Source organism: Heptranchias perlo, chromosome 2, assembly GCF_035084215.1.
Source record: "Heptranchias perlo isolate sHepPer1 chromosome 2, sHepPer1.hap1, whole genome shotgun sequence".
NCBI lineage: Eukaryota > Metazoa > Chordata > Chondrichthyes > Hexanchiformes > Hexanchidae > Heptranchias > Heptranchias perlo.
Window position 1 is genome coordinate 62,882,381 of NC_090326.1, and position 20,539 is coordinate 62,902,919.

General features: G+C 43.2%; 1 protein-coding gene across 1 annotated transcript in view; it reads left to right on the forward strand.

Moving 5' to 3' along the window:
- Positions 1-20,539, forward strand: part of LOC137333636 (A disintegrin and metalloproteinase with thrombospondin motifs 16) — a 208,233-nt gene that overhangs the window by 150,823 nt on the left and 36,871 nt on the right. The window contains exon 17 of the mRNA XM_067997884.1: positions 9,940-10,078. Within this exon, the coding sequence (XP_067853985.1) occupies positions 9,940-10,078 (139 nt within the window). The remainder of the gene's footprint in view (positions 1-9,939; positions 10,079-20,539) is intronic.

Genomic DNA, 20,539 nt, shown 5'->3' on the forward strand with positions numbered 1-20,539 from the left:
TAGTAACAGGCACATTAGAAAAAAGGTTTAGTAGACACATGGGACTATTATGTCATCTTGTGTGATAATTTTGCACTAACAACCTCTGTTTGTATAATTGTCCTTGTAAGATGGGAAAATCTAATGTTACCCTAAATCCTTAGGTGTTTGTTTTCTTTCAGGGGATCCTAGGATACTTTAAAATCCACACATCAACTTTCAAAAAGTGTTGTATTTCTGTAGGGGTTCGCCCACTGTAACTTTGGCAGAAGAGCTGCAGAAATCCTGGAAAGGTAGCGTAAGCAATGTTTATGCCGTTTTTCTATGTTTCCACGGCTCTTCTGCTGAAGCTACATCAGACGAGCAGGAGAAGCCCTGCAAAGGATCACCCCCAAAGTAACTCGCTAGAAAGAAATGGAAAATTAGAGCCTAGTGCTATTTATGGGGCGGTAGTGAGTGGTACAAGGGGGGCAACCTATACTTTTGATCAGATTGCTGCAGTACATAATGGAGGAGACATTCAACTCGCAGCAATCCGTTAAAAAGTCTGAGAAACAGGCGGCCAGGTTGAAAATCGTGAGTGTGGAAGGGGTGGGGTTGCATGAGCCACCTTATTGATGCCCGCTTTATGCAATGTTTGGGTGGGCATGTAAATGAGCATGCTGCCTGCCCATCAGAAGCAGGCGTAAGGCGGCTTTGCTATGCAAATCGAGGTCCTATGCTGGTTGTCAGACCTCGATGCAAAGTTCACGTACAAATGGATCCACTCAAAAAATATCCACAAAACATTTTCAAAGTCATATTTTTGTGGCGCTAGAAGAAACAGGAATGCTCCTCCTGGCTCCACAAAAATAATGCGGGTGACTGCCAGCCTGGGGTCGCCCCTCTCGGCTTCGCCTCCCCACCCCCCAACTTCCAGGACTTATCTGCGGGCCTGCTCGGTGTCGAAGCCAGCCAGAATTCATCAGGCCCCAGCCAGCGAGCTTCATCAGGCCCCAGCCAGCGAGCTGCATCAGGACACCCATTTAACGCTCGTAGCTCGCTGCTTCCAGTACACTGAACAATTAGTCCACAGCTTTGGTGCCCATTTTGCGCACAAAAAAAAAATTGAATGTCTCCCTGTGGGTCTTAACTGGGTCTAAATGATCAATGCCTTTTGTAAACCATTGCAGTGTCATTCTCCGAGGTGCTCGAGGCACCAATTTGTTGTGTTCAGTACCTGACAGTAAGCTTGACCATGGTTGGCAGGGGGAAAGAGAGAAATTCCGATCCAACTTTGGAGTTAGGACCATGGGAATTTGAATTATGTTGTAAGATAATAGGATGTAAATGTTTAATATTCTTCTGAAAGTCCTCTATCTGCTATTTTAACAGGCAATGATCAATTTATTCAAATGACTTAACATCCTGTTAAAATAGAGTGAGAGAGGAATTTGACAAATGCATCAAACATTCACGTGTTGGTATCCCACAGCATCATTTCAAGGTCCACGTTTTTAAAATGGGTGAATCCATCAGCAGCTTTCTGTAGTAATTCTGTTTAGTTTTAGACATTCCATCTAAATAATAAACAAACTTGAAGCTGTACAGGATAAATTTGGATGCACCTAAGTAAACTGAGATCTGTTTGCATTTTTATAAAATATGAGCACCCCATCCTGCCTGAGGAAGAATTTGCATAATTTTAAGAATGTAAAATTTGATCCAAATATACTTTAAAAAAAGCAAATGGAAATAACCAAAGTAATTCTCGGCCTGTTCAAGGTCCTCAGATCCCTCATTTATGCTTCAACCGGCTATGCAACAGAAAAAAATTGAGATTGTTTACATTAAGATTCAACAAGTCTCCAGGTTAATTATTTAAATCTGCCTTGTAGTCTTGTATCCTCTGTTGTAATACATACCTTTTGTGTTATTCCTGTTCCACCATACCTTAACACTGTTGACGAATATAACGTTGGAAATAAGCAAGAATTTTGCTTTTTTTTTCATACTTTGGAATTAATTGATAAAGGGAAGGGCATCCACATTGAGGAATAGAAAATCTTTCTACTTTTAACAGCTTATTTCAGCATTAAGCACTCCTGGAGAAGTCAAGCTCCTTCTAATATGCCTCAACTAGTACTTAGCCCCTCAGCATCTGTGTCATTGTTTTAATTCCCACACTAGCCATCCATACAACCTCTACAAGTGAGACTGCCATTTTGGTGCTGTGATTGAAGCCTGCTAACAACTAGTTTGATCCTAACCAAACTCAATTCACTTAAGACCTTTACAATCAACAGACAGACTTTGTTCCTGTCAGCATTGTACTGGTTTCAGAGGTGAAAAAACCATGGGCTCAATATTAGCAGGGCGGCGGGTTCTCAGTGGGGGGTCGACTGGGCGCGTGGGTAACGCGCCCGGTGAAATCATTGTGCTCCGCACGGAATCGCAGGCTAATTGGAGCCACTTACCTGTGCTTCCGGGTTTCCCGCTGCTAAGCTGCGCGGCGGGCGGACTGCGCATGCGCAGTAAGGTCTGTCGGCTGGAGGAGCTCTATTTAAAGGGGCAGTCCTCCACTGACTGATGCTGCAGAAAATAGGAAAAATTGCAGCATGGAGCAGCCCAGGGGGAAGGCTGCTCCCAGGTTTAATGATGCCTCACTTCAGGTATCATTGGATGGGGTGAGGAGGAGGGGAAGGACAGAGATCTTCCCCCCAGCGGGTGGGAGGAATCAGCCTGCCTCTGCCACCAAGAAGGCCTGGCTCGAGGTGGCAGAGGAGGTCACCAACATCACCAACATATCGCGCACCTGCATACAGTGCAGGAGGCGCTTCAATCACCTAAGTAGGTCAGCTGAAGTGAGTTCACTTACTCATTCCCCTCCCCTCCGTCTGCCACATCACCGCCCCCACCCCACATCTCCTTCTGCACTGCCAACACTACTCTGTCACATCACCCCTCACACCCACTCAAAGGTCATCCTCATCTTACCTGCACTTACTCACCTCGCCAGTACTCATCCCGCCACTACCACTCAACCCAATCCTCATACAATCTCATGGCTCTATCTCATACTCACCCTCTCATGCATCTCTTTCACGGTCAGCCTCACTCAACCTGCCACTACCTGTGCTGCAGCCACAGGGCATGCATCACATATGTGCAGTAGGAAGCATAAGGCAAACGTGTCGTGAGCATGAAGGGGATGCACAAGGGTGTTTGAGGGTTTGTCATGGTTTTTACCTATATTTAATTTCTGATCAACTCACATAACATATTATATTGTCACCACTACTGCCACGTCTTTGCGAATCTTGTCTAGTTTGTGCAATAATGCCCTTTCCTGAGGATCACTATGAAGACCCACAACTGATGCCACCCATTGTGTCACTGCAGAGTGGGAGTAGGTGTATTTGCAGGGCTCTTTTGTGCAGAAGACTGAGAGACGTCAGCGATGGGCCCGGTGGCACCCTGGAAGGATGCGGAGGAGAAGTTGTTAAGGGCAGTGGTGACTTTCACAGCGACTGGTAAGAAGATGGTGCTCGGGCCAGCCGGGAGCAGCTCGGCATGAAGGAGGCTGCAGATGTGCACGACTGCATGTCGAGTGACTCCGAGCCTCCGTGTGCACTGCTGCTCAGAGAGGTCCAGGAAGCTGAGCGTCGGTCTGTGGACCCTGTGACAAGGGTAGTGCCCTCTGTGAAGCATCTCTCTCTGCGGTTGCCCTCCCTCCTGCTGTGCAGGTGGATGTGTCACAGCACTGTGTTGTGGGGCTCCACGTGTCAGAGGTGGACGGCGTGGCTGGTGATGCTGTTCATCCTCCGAGGAGGTCATGACTGCAACTACGGCGGCCCCCATCTGGAAGATGTACATTTGAGGGGGTCCGCAAGGTAGGTAAATGTATCTGAACACCGGGGTAAGTGTGCAAGTTTGTGAATTTTATTGTTAGGGGGAGGGAGGTGGAGGCCAAACTTTGCCCAAAGTGACAGAGTGACCTCCTGCAATGAGTGAGGGTCTCCCCCCCCGTCAAATGGACCTTTGCAGCTACCACAGGCTGATGGCTGCAACACGTCCATTTGAACTGAGAGTGTTTCCCCCAGTACGGGAAACAGTCTCAGTTAATTTCAAAACCCCACCCCTCCTAAAATATCAGGTCAATCAGCAATATATCATGGGAACAGGCGTGGGCCAGTCAGGTCTTTGAGCATGCTGCACCATTTTGTTAGCTCGGCAGCTCTATCTTTTTTAACCCTAATTCCCTGCCATTATTGCATATCCTTTAATACCCTTGCTTCCCAAGTAAGTATGTATCACCATTTAAAAATCTCAATTGATTTTACATCTTTGGCCTTATGGAACAGCTTCACCGCATGAGCGGTAATTTGGCGGAGTGGACCATTTACCTATTATAGATCCCCTACGATTTTCAGTCTATTGAAATTGGGTGGGTTCTGCAACAGGCAGGTGCTCCTCTCTGCCAGATTACCATCCAGGCAGTGAAGTTGAAAATTTACCTCAGTATGTGATACATTCTCACAACCATTTATGTGAAGAAGTTTTCCTTGCATTTGCTTTTAGGTGACTTACCTCTAATTCTAAGATTATGACCCTACTTCTGGATTCCCTTACTGGAGGGAGTATCCATTACTTACCTATTGATTCCCTTCTTTATTTTAAACAGCTGAATCAGATCACCCCTTAAATCTCTTTACCTCCTAGGAATACAACCCATGTTTACCCAATCTCTGATCATTGCTCAGTCCCTTCATCCCAGGTATCATCCTAGTGAATTGCCCAAGAAATTTCTTCAACATTAATTTTCTTACTAGGGTCGATGGCCAAACCTAAATACAATATTCCAGGTGATATTTGACCAGCACACTTTATAACAAGGCACTTCCTTGTCTTTACGTTCTAAAACTTTTGCAAAGTAGACCTACATAAAATTAACCTTTTTGATCAATGTTGCACCTGCAAACTAGCTTTTAATAACTTGTGTAAGTGGACCACTAAATTCCTTTCTTTATTCAGTGCTTCCCCATTTAGATTCAACAGTCTTTGAACCTTAGTGGATCTGTTGCTGGACAGTAAATTGGAGCCATATAAGTCAAAAAAACGATCATGTGGTTACCAGTGACCAATAAGAGGTTAGAAGCTAGTACCCTGGTAACTACATAATTTACCGAGGAGGTCTTGTAGTCACATGGTTTCCGCAGACCAATCAGCTAAATGAGGCTGGACCACAGACGCAATTAATTTTAATAATTTAAATACCTTGGCCAGGATTTTCCTCCAGGTTAGCACCTGTTTCCCAACATTTCTCAGGAAGGCGGAGGTGGAAAATTGGGCTGGGACTTTTACCACTGGATCCACACCCATTTTGATGATCATACTGATCTTCCAGGATCACTTCTGCTGCACGCTGGAAATGCCTATCCAGATATGGAGGCATATTTAAATGAGGCGGTAATGTTGCTGTGGCATCAGGCGTTCAATTTTCCATCATTACTGCCTTGGCAACGCTATACGCTGCTTATGCCTGTACACAACTGGCATCTAGGATTGCTAGGAGAGGGCACTACACATTTAAACATGCCCTGTGGATCTATCTGTCCATTGTTTGCCCCACAGTGAGTGCAATAGATGCAGGAGTAATGAATGGATAGATCTATAGGGTGCATTTTCTCTTTAATGTCGAAGGCACCAAATTTTTTATTTTGAGGCTATCTAGCACTTTTAAGCTGCTGGAGACATCGGATACATGCAACTGCAGCCATTTTCCTTCCTGCTCAGAGGGTGAATGCTCAAGCGCAGGTAAGAATACTGCCAGGAGCAAGCCAAAAATATTTAATTGGGCCTGACCCTGGGAAATTTGTGGGGTCAGCGGTGCCTACTTTGGGCGGGTTGAAAACCCACCCTACCACATTTTAGCTGCAAATTGCACCGGGGCAGAGCCATCACTTTACTTGGGAATGGTCTGAATGTTCTTTTTTGCTCTTTATTTTGATGTTGCTAGCTTCATTTGGAAGTCTCCCTCGGGACTGTTTCTAGTTTGGAAAATTTCCCCTAAAATGAAGAGGAAGGCTACAAAATGTTTTACCCCATAAGGATTCCCCCTCTTTATCATTTATTTATGGAGTAGAAAGAACAGCAAGCAACTCGGGAAGCCAAGCACATCAGGCAATCTAGAGTCTTTTACAGATCCACAACCAGCAGGTTGTATAGCCCCAGAAGACCATTCATTCATGGGGTTATATGTCAGGAGGCCTCTGTGTTTCAAGGAATGTTTGCAGGAGTTCCTGGAACAGCCACTCACTCCAGGATACTCTGCATTATAGAGAAGGCCTCTCTGATAATGCCGCAACGGATGACATTAGACCCTGTCATCATCCCTGCCATCTGCCACACATCTTCGGAGAGTCTTCGCTGCCTGATGAACAGGTTCAGGGGATGGTTCCATTCACAGGAGTGAGAGTGATTTATTCAATTGTAGTGGAGCAAGAATATCATTGAATAGCTGGCAACTTTTTCAAGCTCTGGCTGCATTCAGGAGAATGGGGAATAGTTCAACAATCATTGGTTCTCTGCTAGAGTCCTCTTTGGCTAATTCCTTCACGGTTTTTACTGTTCTCAAGAAAGATACACAGGGATTAGCACTTCTAATATTATTTATAAAGCAGCTAATCTTATGGATTAGCTTCACAGAAAAAAAAACAAAAAGGGCCTTTCTTACAAATTGCCTGCATAAAAGATTTTGCTGCAGAGCCAAACAGTGGTCAGAGGGTTGAATTGCAGTGATTCTATAGAACAGCAAATTGCACTTTGGCATGTAACGTTACCTGATTTTTAAAATATGATTTCCTACCGCAGCAGCATCTACCTGTATAACAGTTACTGCCTGGAATGCTGTGACTCAGCTTCCATTTTTAATATATGTTTGTTAATTATTCTTCCACCACACAATAATGTTAGCCACTCCTCTAATTGCAACCCTGAAGCCTGTGATTAGTCTAACACCCTGATAGGAACAAACATAAGTAAAAATTAATGATTTAACATGTGCTAAATTCATAATTAACTATCACTAGATTTTTTTTAATATTCGGCAGTGCTCCTGTTTCCCATTGCCCCCACTCTCCATTTTTGCTTGAATCCCAGTACTCATTCAGAGCAATTTTACTTTCCATCATTTTGAATCTACTTGAACACAGTAATATACAGTCCTCCCCACAACATTAGACTTACTGCATTTCATGCCCACTTTATTCACTCATTCACTTTTATCATCCAGTACCTTACCAAATTAATAAATTACTCACCACATTTATTTTTCTCGCTAAATTTCATTATCTAGTCACTTTATCCAATTCTACATTTAAACATATCTGTATATACAACACAGGGGCAGTTAATGTGGAGTCTTGCTAAATGGGAGCACAAGTAACAGAGGGACCATAATACTATAGGGAATATTCTATGACTCAGTCCCATCTAGTAAGATGTTGCTCTTGAAATGGAACATCATAAAATTGCCCCTTACATCTTTCATCAATCACTTCTTTGCTAACATAAAATGAGTTGGAATTTGTATTGTTAATTAAGTTACAACTTCACCACATCTTTTATTATAAACCCTCCCAGTTTAGCTAGTAACAACATCAATTATACATAATAAAATCTACAGACCACCTGCCATGACCACAACTAGCACTGCAGGTGTGCTGTACATTTAAATAATCATGTTATTACATTCTGTTCTATCCACATAACATGATTAACACTAGCACAGTTCTTTATCAACTGTGTGCAATTCCATGTGAGGTTCACTAGTCAACTAAAATTGTACTTATTTTTTATTTATGAACAACACCATAGAAGATCAGTTAGAAAGAAACTTGCATTTATTGGCACACAGCAAGGTGCCAAAAACAGCAATGAGATAATTATTGGTCAATCTGTTTTGGCATTGGTTGAGGGATAAATGTTAGCCAGGACAACTCCCCTGCTCTTTGAATAGTACCATGGGATCTGTTATGTCCACCTGAACAGAAATAAAGTGTCTCAGTTTAGAATTCCATCTAAAAGACAGCACCACCAACAATGCAGCACTCCCTCAGTACTGCAATAAGTGTCATCTTAGATTAGGCATGATGTGGAGATGCCGGTGATGGACTGGGGTTGACAATTGTAAACAATTTTACAACACCAAGTCTAGTCCAACGATTTTATTTGAAATTTACGAGCTTTCGGAGGCATCCTCCTTCCTCAGGTAAATGACATTTACCTGAGGAAGGAGGATGCCTCCGAAAGCTCGTAAATTTCAAATAAAATCGTTGGACTATAACTTGGTGTTGTAAAATTGTTTACAAATCTTAGATTAGCACAGAGCTTGAAAAGGACAAATCATACACAACTTGTCACATTAATTCATCCTCATTCCACCCTTGCTGTCCACCAAAGCAACAGCAAGTGTAGCCCCATCTGTGTGTTGTAAAACAGCTAATTTAATCTGATTGATTGTTTTTATAGCCATTAACTAGAAGTCATATGCACTCAGGTCAAGTGGAGTAAATTGAAATGAGCATTTGGATTCACATAAATTTCAAAGCAAGGGTAAGATTGTGGTGGGGTACAAGTATTCATCATGCTTATTGTCTGTCCATCTGTGCTTAACCAAAATTAAACATTTTAAGATTTCCAAGCTTATTGAAAAAAAATTAGAACTTAAGGCTAGAGACAGCATGTTGGTGTTAATCACATGGCCACCTAAAGAGCTTGCATAATGGGGTGTGCCATCCAAAAAAACTCGCTACCACATGGAATAGTTGAGGTGAACAGCATACATGCATTTAAGGGGAAGCTAGATAAGTAAATGAGGGAGACAGGAATAGAAGGATATGCTGATAGGGTTTTTAAAAATTCATTCATGGGACGTGGGCATCGCTGGCAAGGCCAATATTTATTGACCATCCCTAATTGCCCATGAGAAGGTGGTGGTGAGCCGCCTTCTTGAACCATGTGGCGAAGGTTCTCCCACAGTGTTGTTAGGTAGGGAGTTCCAGGATTTTGACCCAGCGACAATGAAGGAACGGCAATATGTTTCCAAGTTAGGACGGTGTGTGACTTGGAGGGGAACGTGCAAATGGTGGTGTTCCCATACGTCTGCTGCCCTTGTCCTTCTAGGTTGTAAAGGTCGCAGGTTTGGGAGGTTAGATGAAGTAGAGTGGGAGAACACTCGTGTGGAGCATAACACTGGCACAGACCAGTTGGGCCAAATGGCCTGTTTCTGTGCTGTAAATTCTATGTAAGAACATTGCCCACATCTACTGGGAACTCAAGTGTTAACCAATTAAAGATGAGCTGAAGCCATGGATAAAACCTTGAGAAAAGCAAAGCACTACCTGCATACTGAAGAGGGGACTCATTTGAAATATACAGATTTTGTGTCAGAGCATGCTTAAACAGAGAGAAGCATTTGCAGCTTCATATCAGGCTACCAGAGGCACACCTGTAGGAGAGCTGCTAGAACAAGTACACGTCAACTGCTGTGTATTTAAGTCTACTGCGAAGATACAAAACTTAGTAGCGTTAAGTGTCCCCCGCCCCCCAATCACCTTTGGTCAGTATCGCAAGAAACATTTTTTTAATAGCACAATCAAATTCCTGAATACTATAGAATTACTTGCTATTTTAAAAAATGAGAGACAGTTTCACTGAGTCGAAAAAGTACTGTGTAAACTAGTATTGGAAAAGGTTTTGTTGTTGTGGTTCATTGCATTCAGATCAGTTTTAATGTGAGAAAGAGCTGCTGCTCTGAGGCAAGCTACAAAACATTTATGAATGGAAAAAGTTAATCCAATTGTTGGCGACTGTTTAATAAGGTTATTTGTTTGACTAAGCTCTTGTGTGCTCATTTTTAACATGATAGAAGATCAGATGATGAAAACATTTTTTCCAACTTTTATTTTGTTTATCCAGATACTACTTCAGGGCAAAAATCCAGGAATCGGATGGGAATATGCCTTGCCAAAATTAGAGACTGAGAATAAAGCAGCTCCGAAACACAATCACACATGGGCTATTGTTCGTTCTGAATGCTCAGCTTCTTGTGGAGGAGGTAACGTTTCCTTGTTCAATCACTTAACATATGAATTTACAACATTCTTAGGTGGACCTTTCCCATCATCAGTTAGTGGAAGATGTGACTCGTGTATCTTCCTGTTGAAAGGAGCGGTTTTTAATCTATTACTTTCAGAATAAGTGGGATTAGCTGTTGGCCTCGAGCTTGGACAGACAAAAAGGGAAAAAGCTGAATAAACAGGGTGGGATTTCTGTGTATAAGTAGGTAGTCCTAAGAACAATGGACACGTGTTTCAGCTTATTCAACAATATCCTTCAAATTTTCCCTTGTTACTTTGGGTGTTTCATCTACTGCTTCCTTCCCTTGGAAATAAGTACTTTTTGACTTTGTTTCACTGCATAGTTGAGCTTTCATCATTTGTCAACATGCCTGGACCTCCTTAACCTACAAAGGCTACCCTCTGCTTATCAGTCCATAGGGTTGATATGCAATATACTTAGTCAATTTCAAAATGTTCTTTCAATATTCCCCTTACACATCTTTTTTGCCAAACTGTGGTATCTCCCTTCGCCATACATTATTCCACTTGCATTTGAAGCATACAACTTCAGTTTCACCTTTTATGGGAGCAAACACAATTCTTTGTGTCCGTGGATAATTCCTGCTGTCTGTGTATGTCTCTCTTTCACACCATCCCTTCAACAGAACAGACCATAAAGCATAGATTAAACATATTTAAAGGAGGTAAGGGATGCACTAGACCTAACTTTACTTCGATTTTGTTGATAATTCCAATCAAAATTGAGTTGAGAATGCATGTGGTTTTTGAGTGCCTCTTTGACTAATTTGAAATGTAATATTCTAGGGGCAGGTTGCAGCCATGAAGGGCAATGTGTACAAGTAAGACTTTAAGCAGTTGTTTATCTGCCAGAAAGAAAATACAATCTTTTTGTAAAACCAGAGGGGTGGAGTCATGATAACAAGTGGAAGATACACAAATAAGCCTCCATTGCAAGGTTCACGTGACATCACAGTAATTTTTCCCTCTCCAAATCCCATGCCGAAGCTTCTTAGCTGTACATAAGAGGAAGATACAAATAATAAACAGCTGGTAAAGCAGCAAGAAAATTGGGGCAGCCATCTTGGGGAAGGGGGCGAGTATGCAATTTGTGAAAAAAAGTTGCTCACTGTAGATGGAGTTGCTTTGTTTACAACCATTTTCTTCCGTAATGTAATAAATTTAGGATAATATGACCTTTAAGGACACATCAAAAAATTAATTCGTCTGCCAATTATAAAAATGCTTACGCAGATTTTTGAGTCCATGTGCAGATAACAACAACTTACCTTTATATAGCGTCTTTAACATAGGAAAACATCCCAAGGTGGTTCACAGTACATAATAAGACAAAAATTGACACTGAGCCAAAGGAAGAGATATTAGTACAGGTGACTAAAAGTATGGTCAAAGAGATAGGTTTTAAGGAGAGTCTTCAAGGAGGAGTGGGAGGTGGAGAGATGGAAAGCTTTAGGGAGGAAATTCCAGAGCTTAGAGCCTACATGGCTGAAAGTATAGCTGCCAATGGTGGAGCGAAGGATTGGGGATACAAAACAGTCCAGAGTTGGAGGAACATAGAGTGCTTGGAGGGTCCTAAGGCTGGAGGATGTGACAGAGATAGGGAGGGGTGAGGCCATGGAGGGATTTGAACACGAAGATGAGAATTTTAAAACTAATGCGTTGGTAAACCAGGAGCCAATGTAGGCCAATGAGCACAAGGGTTGTCGGTGAGCGGGACTTGGTGTGGGTTAGAACATGGGCAGCAGAGTTTTGGATGAGCTCTCAAGTTTATGGTCGGTTGTCGGACAGGAGAGCATTGGAATAATCAAGCCTGGAGGTTACAAAAGCACGAATAAAAGATATAGTAGGAGGCATACATGGCTGGATTAACACTGCCTGATTTTTGAGTGCTGACCATGCAGCAATATCCAGTTAAATTAATTTTAATAAAGGCAGTAAGCTCTTGGCCCACATTGAGCCTGGCACTGAGATCTCCTCTATTTGCTGCAAATGGGAGTAAAGATTCTGTTAGCCTTTTGAAAAGATTGCAAATATTTTTAATGGTTATTTTAGTCTTTTCAAAGGCTATTGGAGCAAAAAGTGCTTGGCAAAACGCAGTGGCTGGCACAATAAATGTGGAGGCAAAATCTGTGGGCAAGTGATGGAACTGCATGACACTGAAACCCCCTGCTTGATTACTGGTGATGTTGAGGTGCATGAGGTGGTTGTAAGGAAAGTAACTTTGTTTGCTACTCCAGGGACAGTAATGCAGCATGTCTGGAAGGAGGGGGAGGCAGAATTGTTGGCGTAGGTGACCTTGACTGCCACCGGCAGTGCCAGTCTTATAATATGGATGGCCTTGCAGCTCCCTGCTGACCCAAAGGTTGGGGAGCTAGATTTCCATGATCATTGGCAACTGCAGCTTTGATTGGCTGCACCTGCCATGATGCCACTAATGAGTCTCTCCTGACTGTTGAATTCCCTGCCATGTTTTTATTTCATCCATTACTTAAACAATATAATTGGGGCAAATATCAGAGTGAAATGCAACAGAAAAACTAAAAGAAATTAACGCACTTGGGTTGGCATCTCTGTGGTTCTAAATTTTGGGGTTGAATTTCTGCAGAGATTCTCCCAATCGTTCACCGTAACTTTGGCAGAAGATCTATGGAAACTCTGGAGAAACGGCGCAAATGTCAAAGTTACTGTAGATGATCGGGAGAGTCCCCACAGAAATTCAATCCCTTTATTTGCAGGAATGGGGAAGTAATATATGGCCACTGAAAGGGATTTGTAAAGATATTTGTAAGAGAACTGCTGGGAGACAGTCGAGTAAGCGTATAAGCATTTTTTGATTCAGTTCTTAGGAAGTTTGAGGCAATCAAGTTTTTGAGCTAACTTTAAACCAATCATGATTTTTTGCCTCATGAGCATTTTCCCCTAAATTATTTTTGCCCATTGAATGCAAAACTCTTTTTAACATATACATTAGGGGTATTAGATAGATGGGGTGGAGGGAGGGGGAGGATTTGCAAACAGGAAACCCGGAAGTAAGGTTTTCCTGCACATACTGCCAATTTTGACGGTCGGACCTGTTTTATATTTTTTCAACAGGTTTCACGCCCGACAGCCAGCCAAATTGACAGGCTGTTGAGCAGGAAAGCAGCCGGAGTGAGATCAGAGCCTTTAGTGTTTGGATTGTGGGGAGGTTCGGACATCATGGTTGGGTGGGGGAGGAGTCGGACATCGCGGGGAGGGGGGAAGGAGTCGGACACCGCGGGGAGGGGGGGAGTCGGACAGTGAGTGTTGGGGGGGAGGAGTCGGACATCGCGGGGGGGGATTGTTCATCTCGCAGGAGGGAAGTCTGACATCGTAGGAGGGAAGTCGGACATCGCAGGGGTCCCATTACGGGGTTTTTAAAAGGTAAGCTTGGTGGGCTGAGGGGAAAACACTCCTGCTCGTCCTGGCCCACAAGCAGTGCAATAAAGGCACTTACCTCATGGATCCAGCCCTTCTCCCTTCCTTTCACCTGCCAGGAGTCCTACGGCCTGGGAATCCCAGCCTGCAGGCGTTAAAAATAAAACTTGAGTTAAACCCCTCACCCCCATCCTCTTAAAGCATTTCATTGTTGTTAATGTTATTTTATTACAGAATAGAACTGATTGTAAATAACATTAAATCTCCTAGATAGTTAGGTGCTCAGAAAAGAATTGCTTTTCGCAGGGCTTTGTGCACAGTAAAGTACAAATACCGTCTACGGTAGGATTTTATTTCCAAGCTGAAACAGAATTTAGTATGGTTGATGGTAATAAAGCTTTGAAATGTAGCTGTGATGGCTTTAATCAATTTTTGCTGGAACATTTCACATCTTATATAATTTAAAACAGCTGTTGGTATTTGTGGTCTCAGAAAAGAAATGAGGTTTAATATAGACTGTTCTACAGAAATTTATTATTGTAGAGGAAGGAAAGGATTATATTTTAATGTTTTGTTTTGTCGGAATGAGAGAAAGGACAGAGCTTAACATAATAGATGAGATTGTAAAACATTACTTCAGGCATGACCAATCAGGACATCGGCTTACTTCCCAATATAGAGCATTCTTCTTTTGATAGGTAATGCCTACGGTCTTGTGTACAGGCTGCTGTGAAATGACTACAGTGCTCAGTAGAATGTTCTTCAGTCTTACCAACAGCAACAAGCTATATAATTTTTATACACTAGCCTTTATTTTCTGCTTGGGTGAAATCCAGGAGGCTCCGATAGCAACACATCATCCAGGCAACATTCACACGGTTGCCACAGAGGAGAGGCACAGGCTGGGGTTAAGAGCACATACGTCACACCTTGGCACCAAGGGGAAGTGCCATATAAGAAGCTCTAGGCACACACATCATAGGGTTTTTCATTAAAATTATGGTTGCATGTAGTCATTGTTCTTGGAAAGGATTTTGAAATTTCTTTCAATTGGTGGCACGATTGGCATCTTTGTGAATTGTTGGGGTCTGTAGATGGTAGCATTTATGGAGGAGAGGGAAAAGATATATACAAGACAGTTAATGCAGTGGCCAGATATCAAAGTCAATTATCTATAAACTGTTGATACGAACCTGGCTGCTAGACTCTTTAAATGCTGTTTTGTCTTCTCTAGAGCAGCTAGCAAACTTGGACCCTGGTTTTATATAAGCAAGAGGAGGAAACATTGCAAACAGGCGAAAATAATGAGAATGGGGCTCATGGTGTTGTGACATCATTTCCTGATAGTGTTTTTTGCACCTGGAGTTGTAAGGATCAAGAGTGTGTGTGTCTGTGTCTGTGTCTGTGTCTGTGTTCTTGTTCATTTTCTCCCCAATTCCTCAGCAAGTATTAAAACTATACGGTGAAGAAAAAATATAGCCAGTCAGGGCCCTGTCAGAAAAGAGACTGAACCTGCTGACAGTACTGACTCTGAGCAGATGAACTGTGCTGTAATACCTTCAGCAGATACACTCAGTCAGGGCTGCCAGAAATGGAAATATAGAGAACTCACATTTGGGGATCTTTTTTCTTGGAATGTGTGATTGCCTACCATACCGGCTCAAAGCAATTGTGAACACCACTCTCCTGTTACTTCACCATCTAATGATACACCTTATAAGAATACCTGCCTGTGTTCATATTAAGTATTTGCTCAGTAGAATAATAAGAATTCTCTCCTTGTAAGCCCTGAGAATGGATCTGTCAACTATTAAATAAACTTGAATATGGTCTTGATCATAATGCCAGGATAAATCTTAAAGTGACATGCCTCCTCTTTGAGCTCCCTTGTTGCTATGTAGGCCTTACATAAAATATGTGAAGAATATTGAATTAAGTTGAATGAGTAAAACACTAAAGGTTTGATGGCTAGTTAAAGTTTAAAATGGACTCTGGCTCATCTATTCACTTCTTGAAATCACCAACCCTATCTGACACTCTGAAAATCTACAATTACACATTTAAGCATTTATGGTATACTCCAGACATAAAAAATAACACTGTTCAAACCACCTGCCTTCATTGCAGGTGACCCAAGAACCAGACCTCAGCTACAGCCAACTAGGTTTTCATTCAATGAAGAACAAAGTATGTATAGGTTGAGGGAGAAAAAAAAATAATAGAAAAGGAAATGCAGGATAAAGAACAAAAACTAGAAAGAGAAAAGTATTGAGTTTGGGGATAAGAAACAAAACAAAATGTGCTGTCCATTCAATGCTAAATGACTAAATGCAGGAAATTAAACCACTAATGTTTCCTTTCTTTGTTTAGTAATAAAGATTACCTCAGCTTAATTTAAACTGCTCCATTCACCTTTCAAGGATGTCCTTCAGCTCTTGAATGGAGATCCTTTTATTGACAAAGAAAAAGCTAAGTCCAGATCCTTTGGTGGATTTTTAAGTTTTTCTGACCCATTAATTTCTTTGTCAAGGCTCCCTGTCGAGCCAGAGTGAAAATAGTGTCTCAGAAAAAAAACACTTTTGACTAGCTTAGCATTTAGTTGCTGTTATTGTCCTTAAGGAATTACTTGCACCTGTGGGTGCCCTTCACATCCCACATCAACCTTACAAAAAGTCCCACACCATTTATGACTGTTGGTCTGGCTTTTCCATCTCCATTCATATGGATATCGTAAAGGTCATGTCGCTCTGCGGTCAGGTTTAGGGAAATTTCTCATTCTTTGCAACGCAAATTCAAATGAACCAGGGATGGCTGTACTCTGTGTGGGTTTTGTTTGAAAGGTCTCTTGCATATTTACCAAAGAATAGCTTTCCCACAAGGTTCAAGTGTAGTTTTACAGTGCATTTACTGTGGACAAAGGTCAACAATGGCTTGTGTATGGTACAAAAGTAGCCAGGATAAAATGGCTTACTGGTCAAGTTTAATTACAAGTTTATTCATTCATTTTTTTAAAAAAGGTCTGGGAAGCTCACTCATCTTACAATACACATCTTCCCCCTCCCAAAGAAAGAGTAGCATTAAATACATACCAACAGGCTTTGTAGTTCAGATTTGCAAGTAATGTCTTATTTATATGACATGTAAGATAAGCACAAGAGATGGGCAGTTGGAGTAGATTAAGTTTGATACTGAGGAAAATGGGAGTGTCAAGTCAGGAGAAAATTAGAGAATATTGTCAATAGAGATTACTATATGTTATTTTTTTTAATGGAGGGTTCAACACTGTGTAGTTTCTTTTTGATGTAAAAAATTGTGATGATCTTGAAAAAGAAACATTTGCAGGGCTGTGGGGAAACAACAGATGGTGTAAGGTACACAATTACTTTTCAGACTTGGATATCTTTCACTTCTACCTACATATATAAAAAATAGTTAAAGGTTGACTGAGACATTGTTGCATCAGAGGGTATTAGTGCAAATACAATGTCACCTGTGTTACCAGCTTAATACACTCTTAAAATCTGTGACGCATATTGGCCATGTCAGCAACCATTCCAATAGGTTCTAAGCTTAGTTGAACTTTTTTTCCTGATAACGGATTGTATTATTCTAATCGGAGAGCTCAAAATTTTTCTAAGTTTGTTTTGCTCATGTATCCAATATAAAATTATTATAAATCTTATGGTTTTATGACATCCAACATTGGGCTCGAATTTAGCAGGCCTGCGGGTTCCCAGCGCATGGTCCTCCGGGAGCGTGGTCAACACGCTCGGCGAAATTAGTGGGTTGCCCGCGCGATCGTAGCAGGCAACCCACTAATAGGAATCAATTACCTGCTCCTCCGGGGTCCACGGCGCTGGCCTGCGCGTCGGTCGGGCTGCGCATGCGCAGGACGATCTGTCAGCTGGAGGCTCTCTAGTTAAAGGGGCAGTCCTCCACTGACAGATGCTGCAACCAATGGAACAAATTGCAGCATGGAGCAGCCCAGGGGGAAGGCAGCTCCCAGTTTAATGATGCCTCACCCCAGGTATCATCAGATGGGGTGAGGAGGAGGGGGAGGACACAGATCTTCCACCCGGCGGGCGGGAGGAAGCGGCCTGCCTCTGCCACCAAGAAGGCCTGGCTCGAGGTGGCAGAGGGGGTCACCTGCGCCACCAACATATGGCCCACCTGCTTACAGTGCAGGAGGCGCTGCAATGACCGCAGTAGGTCAGCCGCAGTGAGAACACGAAGTCTTTCCCCTACACTCCGTCTGCCACAACACTGCCCCCACCCCACATCTCCTTCGGCACCGCCAACACTATTCTGTAATATCACCCTTCATACCCACTCAAACCCCATCCTCATCTTACCTCCACCTACTCACCTCGCCAGTACTCATCCTGCCACTAACACGCAACCCAATCCTCATACAATCTCATTGCTCCATCCCATACTCACCCTCTCATGCATCTCCCTCACGGCCAGCCTCACTCAACCTGCCACCACCTGTGCTGCAGCCACAGGGCATGCATCACATATGTGCAGTAGGCAGCGTAAGGCAAACGTGTCGTGAGCATGAAGTGGGTGCACAAGGGTGTCTGAGGGTTTGTCATGGGTGTTACCTATATTGAATTTCAGAGCAACAAACAGCACACATTATATTGACACCACCACTGCCATGTCTCCGCGAATCCTGTCCGTTGTGTCCAATAATGCCCGCTCCTGGGTATCACTATGAGGACCCACCACTGATGCCACCCATCGTGTTACTGCAGAGTAGGTGCAGGTGTATTTGCAGGGCTCGTCCGCGCAGACGACTGAGAGACATCGGCGGTGTAGCCGGCTGCACCCTGGACGGATGCGGAGGAGAAGGTGTGGAGGGCAGTGGTGACTTTGACAGCGACAGGTAAGCAGTTGGTGCTGGGGCCAGCCAGGAGCAGCTCGGCATGAAAGAGCCTGCAGATCTCCACGACTACATGTCGAGCGAATCTGCGCCTCCCTGTGCACTGCTGCTCGGAGAGGTCCGGGGAGCTGCGCCTCGGTCTGTGGACCCTGTGGCGAGGGTAGTGCCCTCTGCGATGCGTCTCTCTCTGCGGTAGCCCTCCCTCCTGCTGTGCAGGTGGGCGTGCAACAACACTGTGTTGGGGGGATCCACGTCTCTGCGGCGGACGGCGTGGACTGCGAGGCTGCTGGGGCTGGTCATGCTCTTCGTCCTCCGAGGGTGTCCACACACCACCCATCTGGCAGGTGTTGGTCTGAGTGGTTGTGCAGGGTAGGTGGGTGGTTCCTCGGACTGGGGCTGCGGTTTCGTGTCGGTCTGTCCTCTGGCTTGGCGGGGGGTGGTGGGGGGCAGGGGTTGCCCTATGTGACGCGGTGGCCTCCTGCGTGGGTGAGGGCTGTCCCCCGTGGAGTGCACCTTGGCACCTGCCACAGGCTGCTGGCTGCAACACGCCTGGTTGGAGAGAGACTGTTTCCCCCAGTGTGTGAAGCTCACTGCCTTGAACCTAAAATCCCACACTTCCTCTTTTGACAGCTGATTCAGCTCATTAACTGACCTCAACAAGCAAGGTAAGTACTCTCAAGTGGAACCCCGCTGGCTTTAATTGCCTGCGGGATTCCCACCAGCGGGGCTTGCGCGCGCAGCCCTGCACGTCAGCGCGGTACCCAGAAGTGGCCGGGATTTCGTCGCGATCCGGTCACGTGACCGGATATCGGGATTTTCCGGGCCCCCCCGCTGGAAACCCGCCGGAAACCCGACGCCAAAATCGAGCCCATTGTGTCTGAATTAGTGATCAATACATAATAATACAAACATGATTGCTTGGTTAATGACACATAGAAAACTGTTTGGGACTTAATGCAGGAAATAAATGGCAAACTGAAGGATATATGTTACACCAAATAAACAAACCATGGGAAGGTGCCTGTGCTAATTCTTGAGTGTATTTTTTTAATAGAATTAGAAAATACATTTACTTCAGGGAAAATACAGACCTGCTCCTGTCATTTTTATCTTTCTTGTAATCAATTATTGGGAAATTAATATCTACCAACTGTGATCCTTATGTATATATATATATATATATATATTACATTGGGGTTTATCACTGGACTACAAAAGTAATGAGATGCAGATTTCTATTCATTAATCCCCACAAATGTCATCCCATCAAGGAACATAGTGAGTAGATCTCAGGTGTTCTCTTACAGGGAAAGTGAGAAAATTGGAGGAATATTCACTCCATGTTACTCTTGTGTACAACATTCTTAAACTGTTCAAAGAATCGGCCTTTTGGGGCTTTTGCATGGTTTCAATTTTACATGTGGAGCACAGAAGGTTTGGTGGAACTTGCTACCGTAAAGCTATATTCCCAACCAGTCTTTCACAGTTCATTGAAACTGTTTGAGTTTAATATAAATGGACCTCATGCATTCTGTCTCTTTCCTGCCCAATATGTGGAATTTGACATTGAAAACTGCATTAAAACAAACATTGAAATGAATATGGAGAAAACTTAATATTTCTTAAAAATTGCATATTGAAGTGATTTTATGGACAAGTGATTTTGATTATACTTTTATTTTGAGGGTAATAGTCTTGAGACTCTCTCCTATGTTGTGGAACTCTTTGGCTAATGCTTCACAGTTCCACAGGATGGGAGGCATTCCTGATACAGCACTCTCAAAATAAGTAATTTTTTAGAAATCACTCCTACTGAACTGCATTGTCACTCTCTGATAGTACTCAGGCCATTGGCCACATGGGTATGAGATGAGTGCTACACCCGCTGTGCTAGTGAACTACTTCAGAATATTGGTAAAGGGACATGAATTTAAGCATTTTCTTGTGTTTAAGCATTTTACATTTGTGACAATTTTTCAATACAGCAACAATAACTTGCATTTATATAGCACCTTTAACGTAGTAAAACGTCCAAAAACACTTCACAGGAGCGATTATCAAACAAAATTTGACACCGTGCCACATAAGGAGATATTAGGACAGGTGACCAAAAACTAGGTCAAAGAGGTAGGTTTTA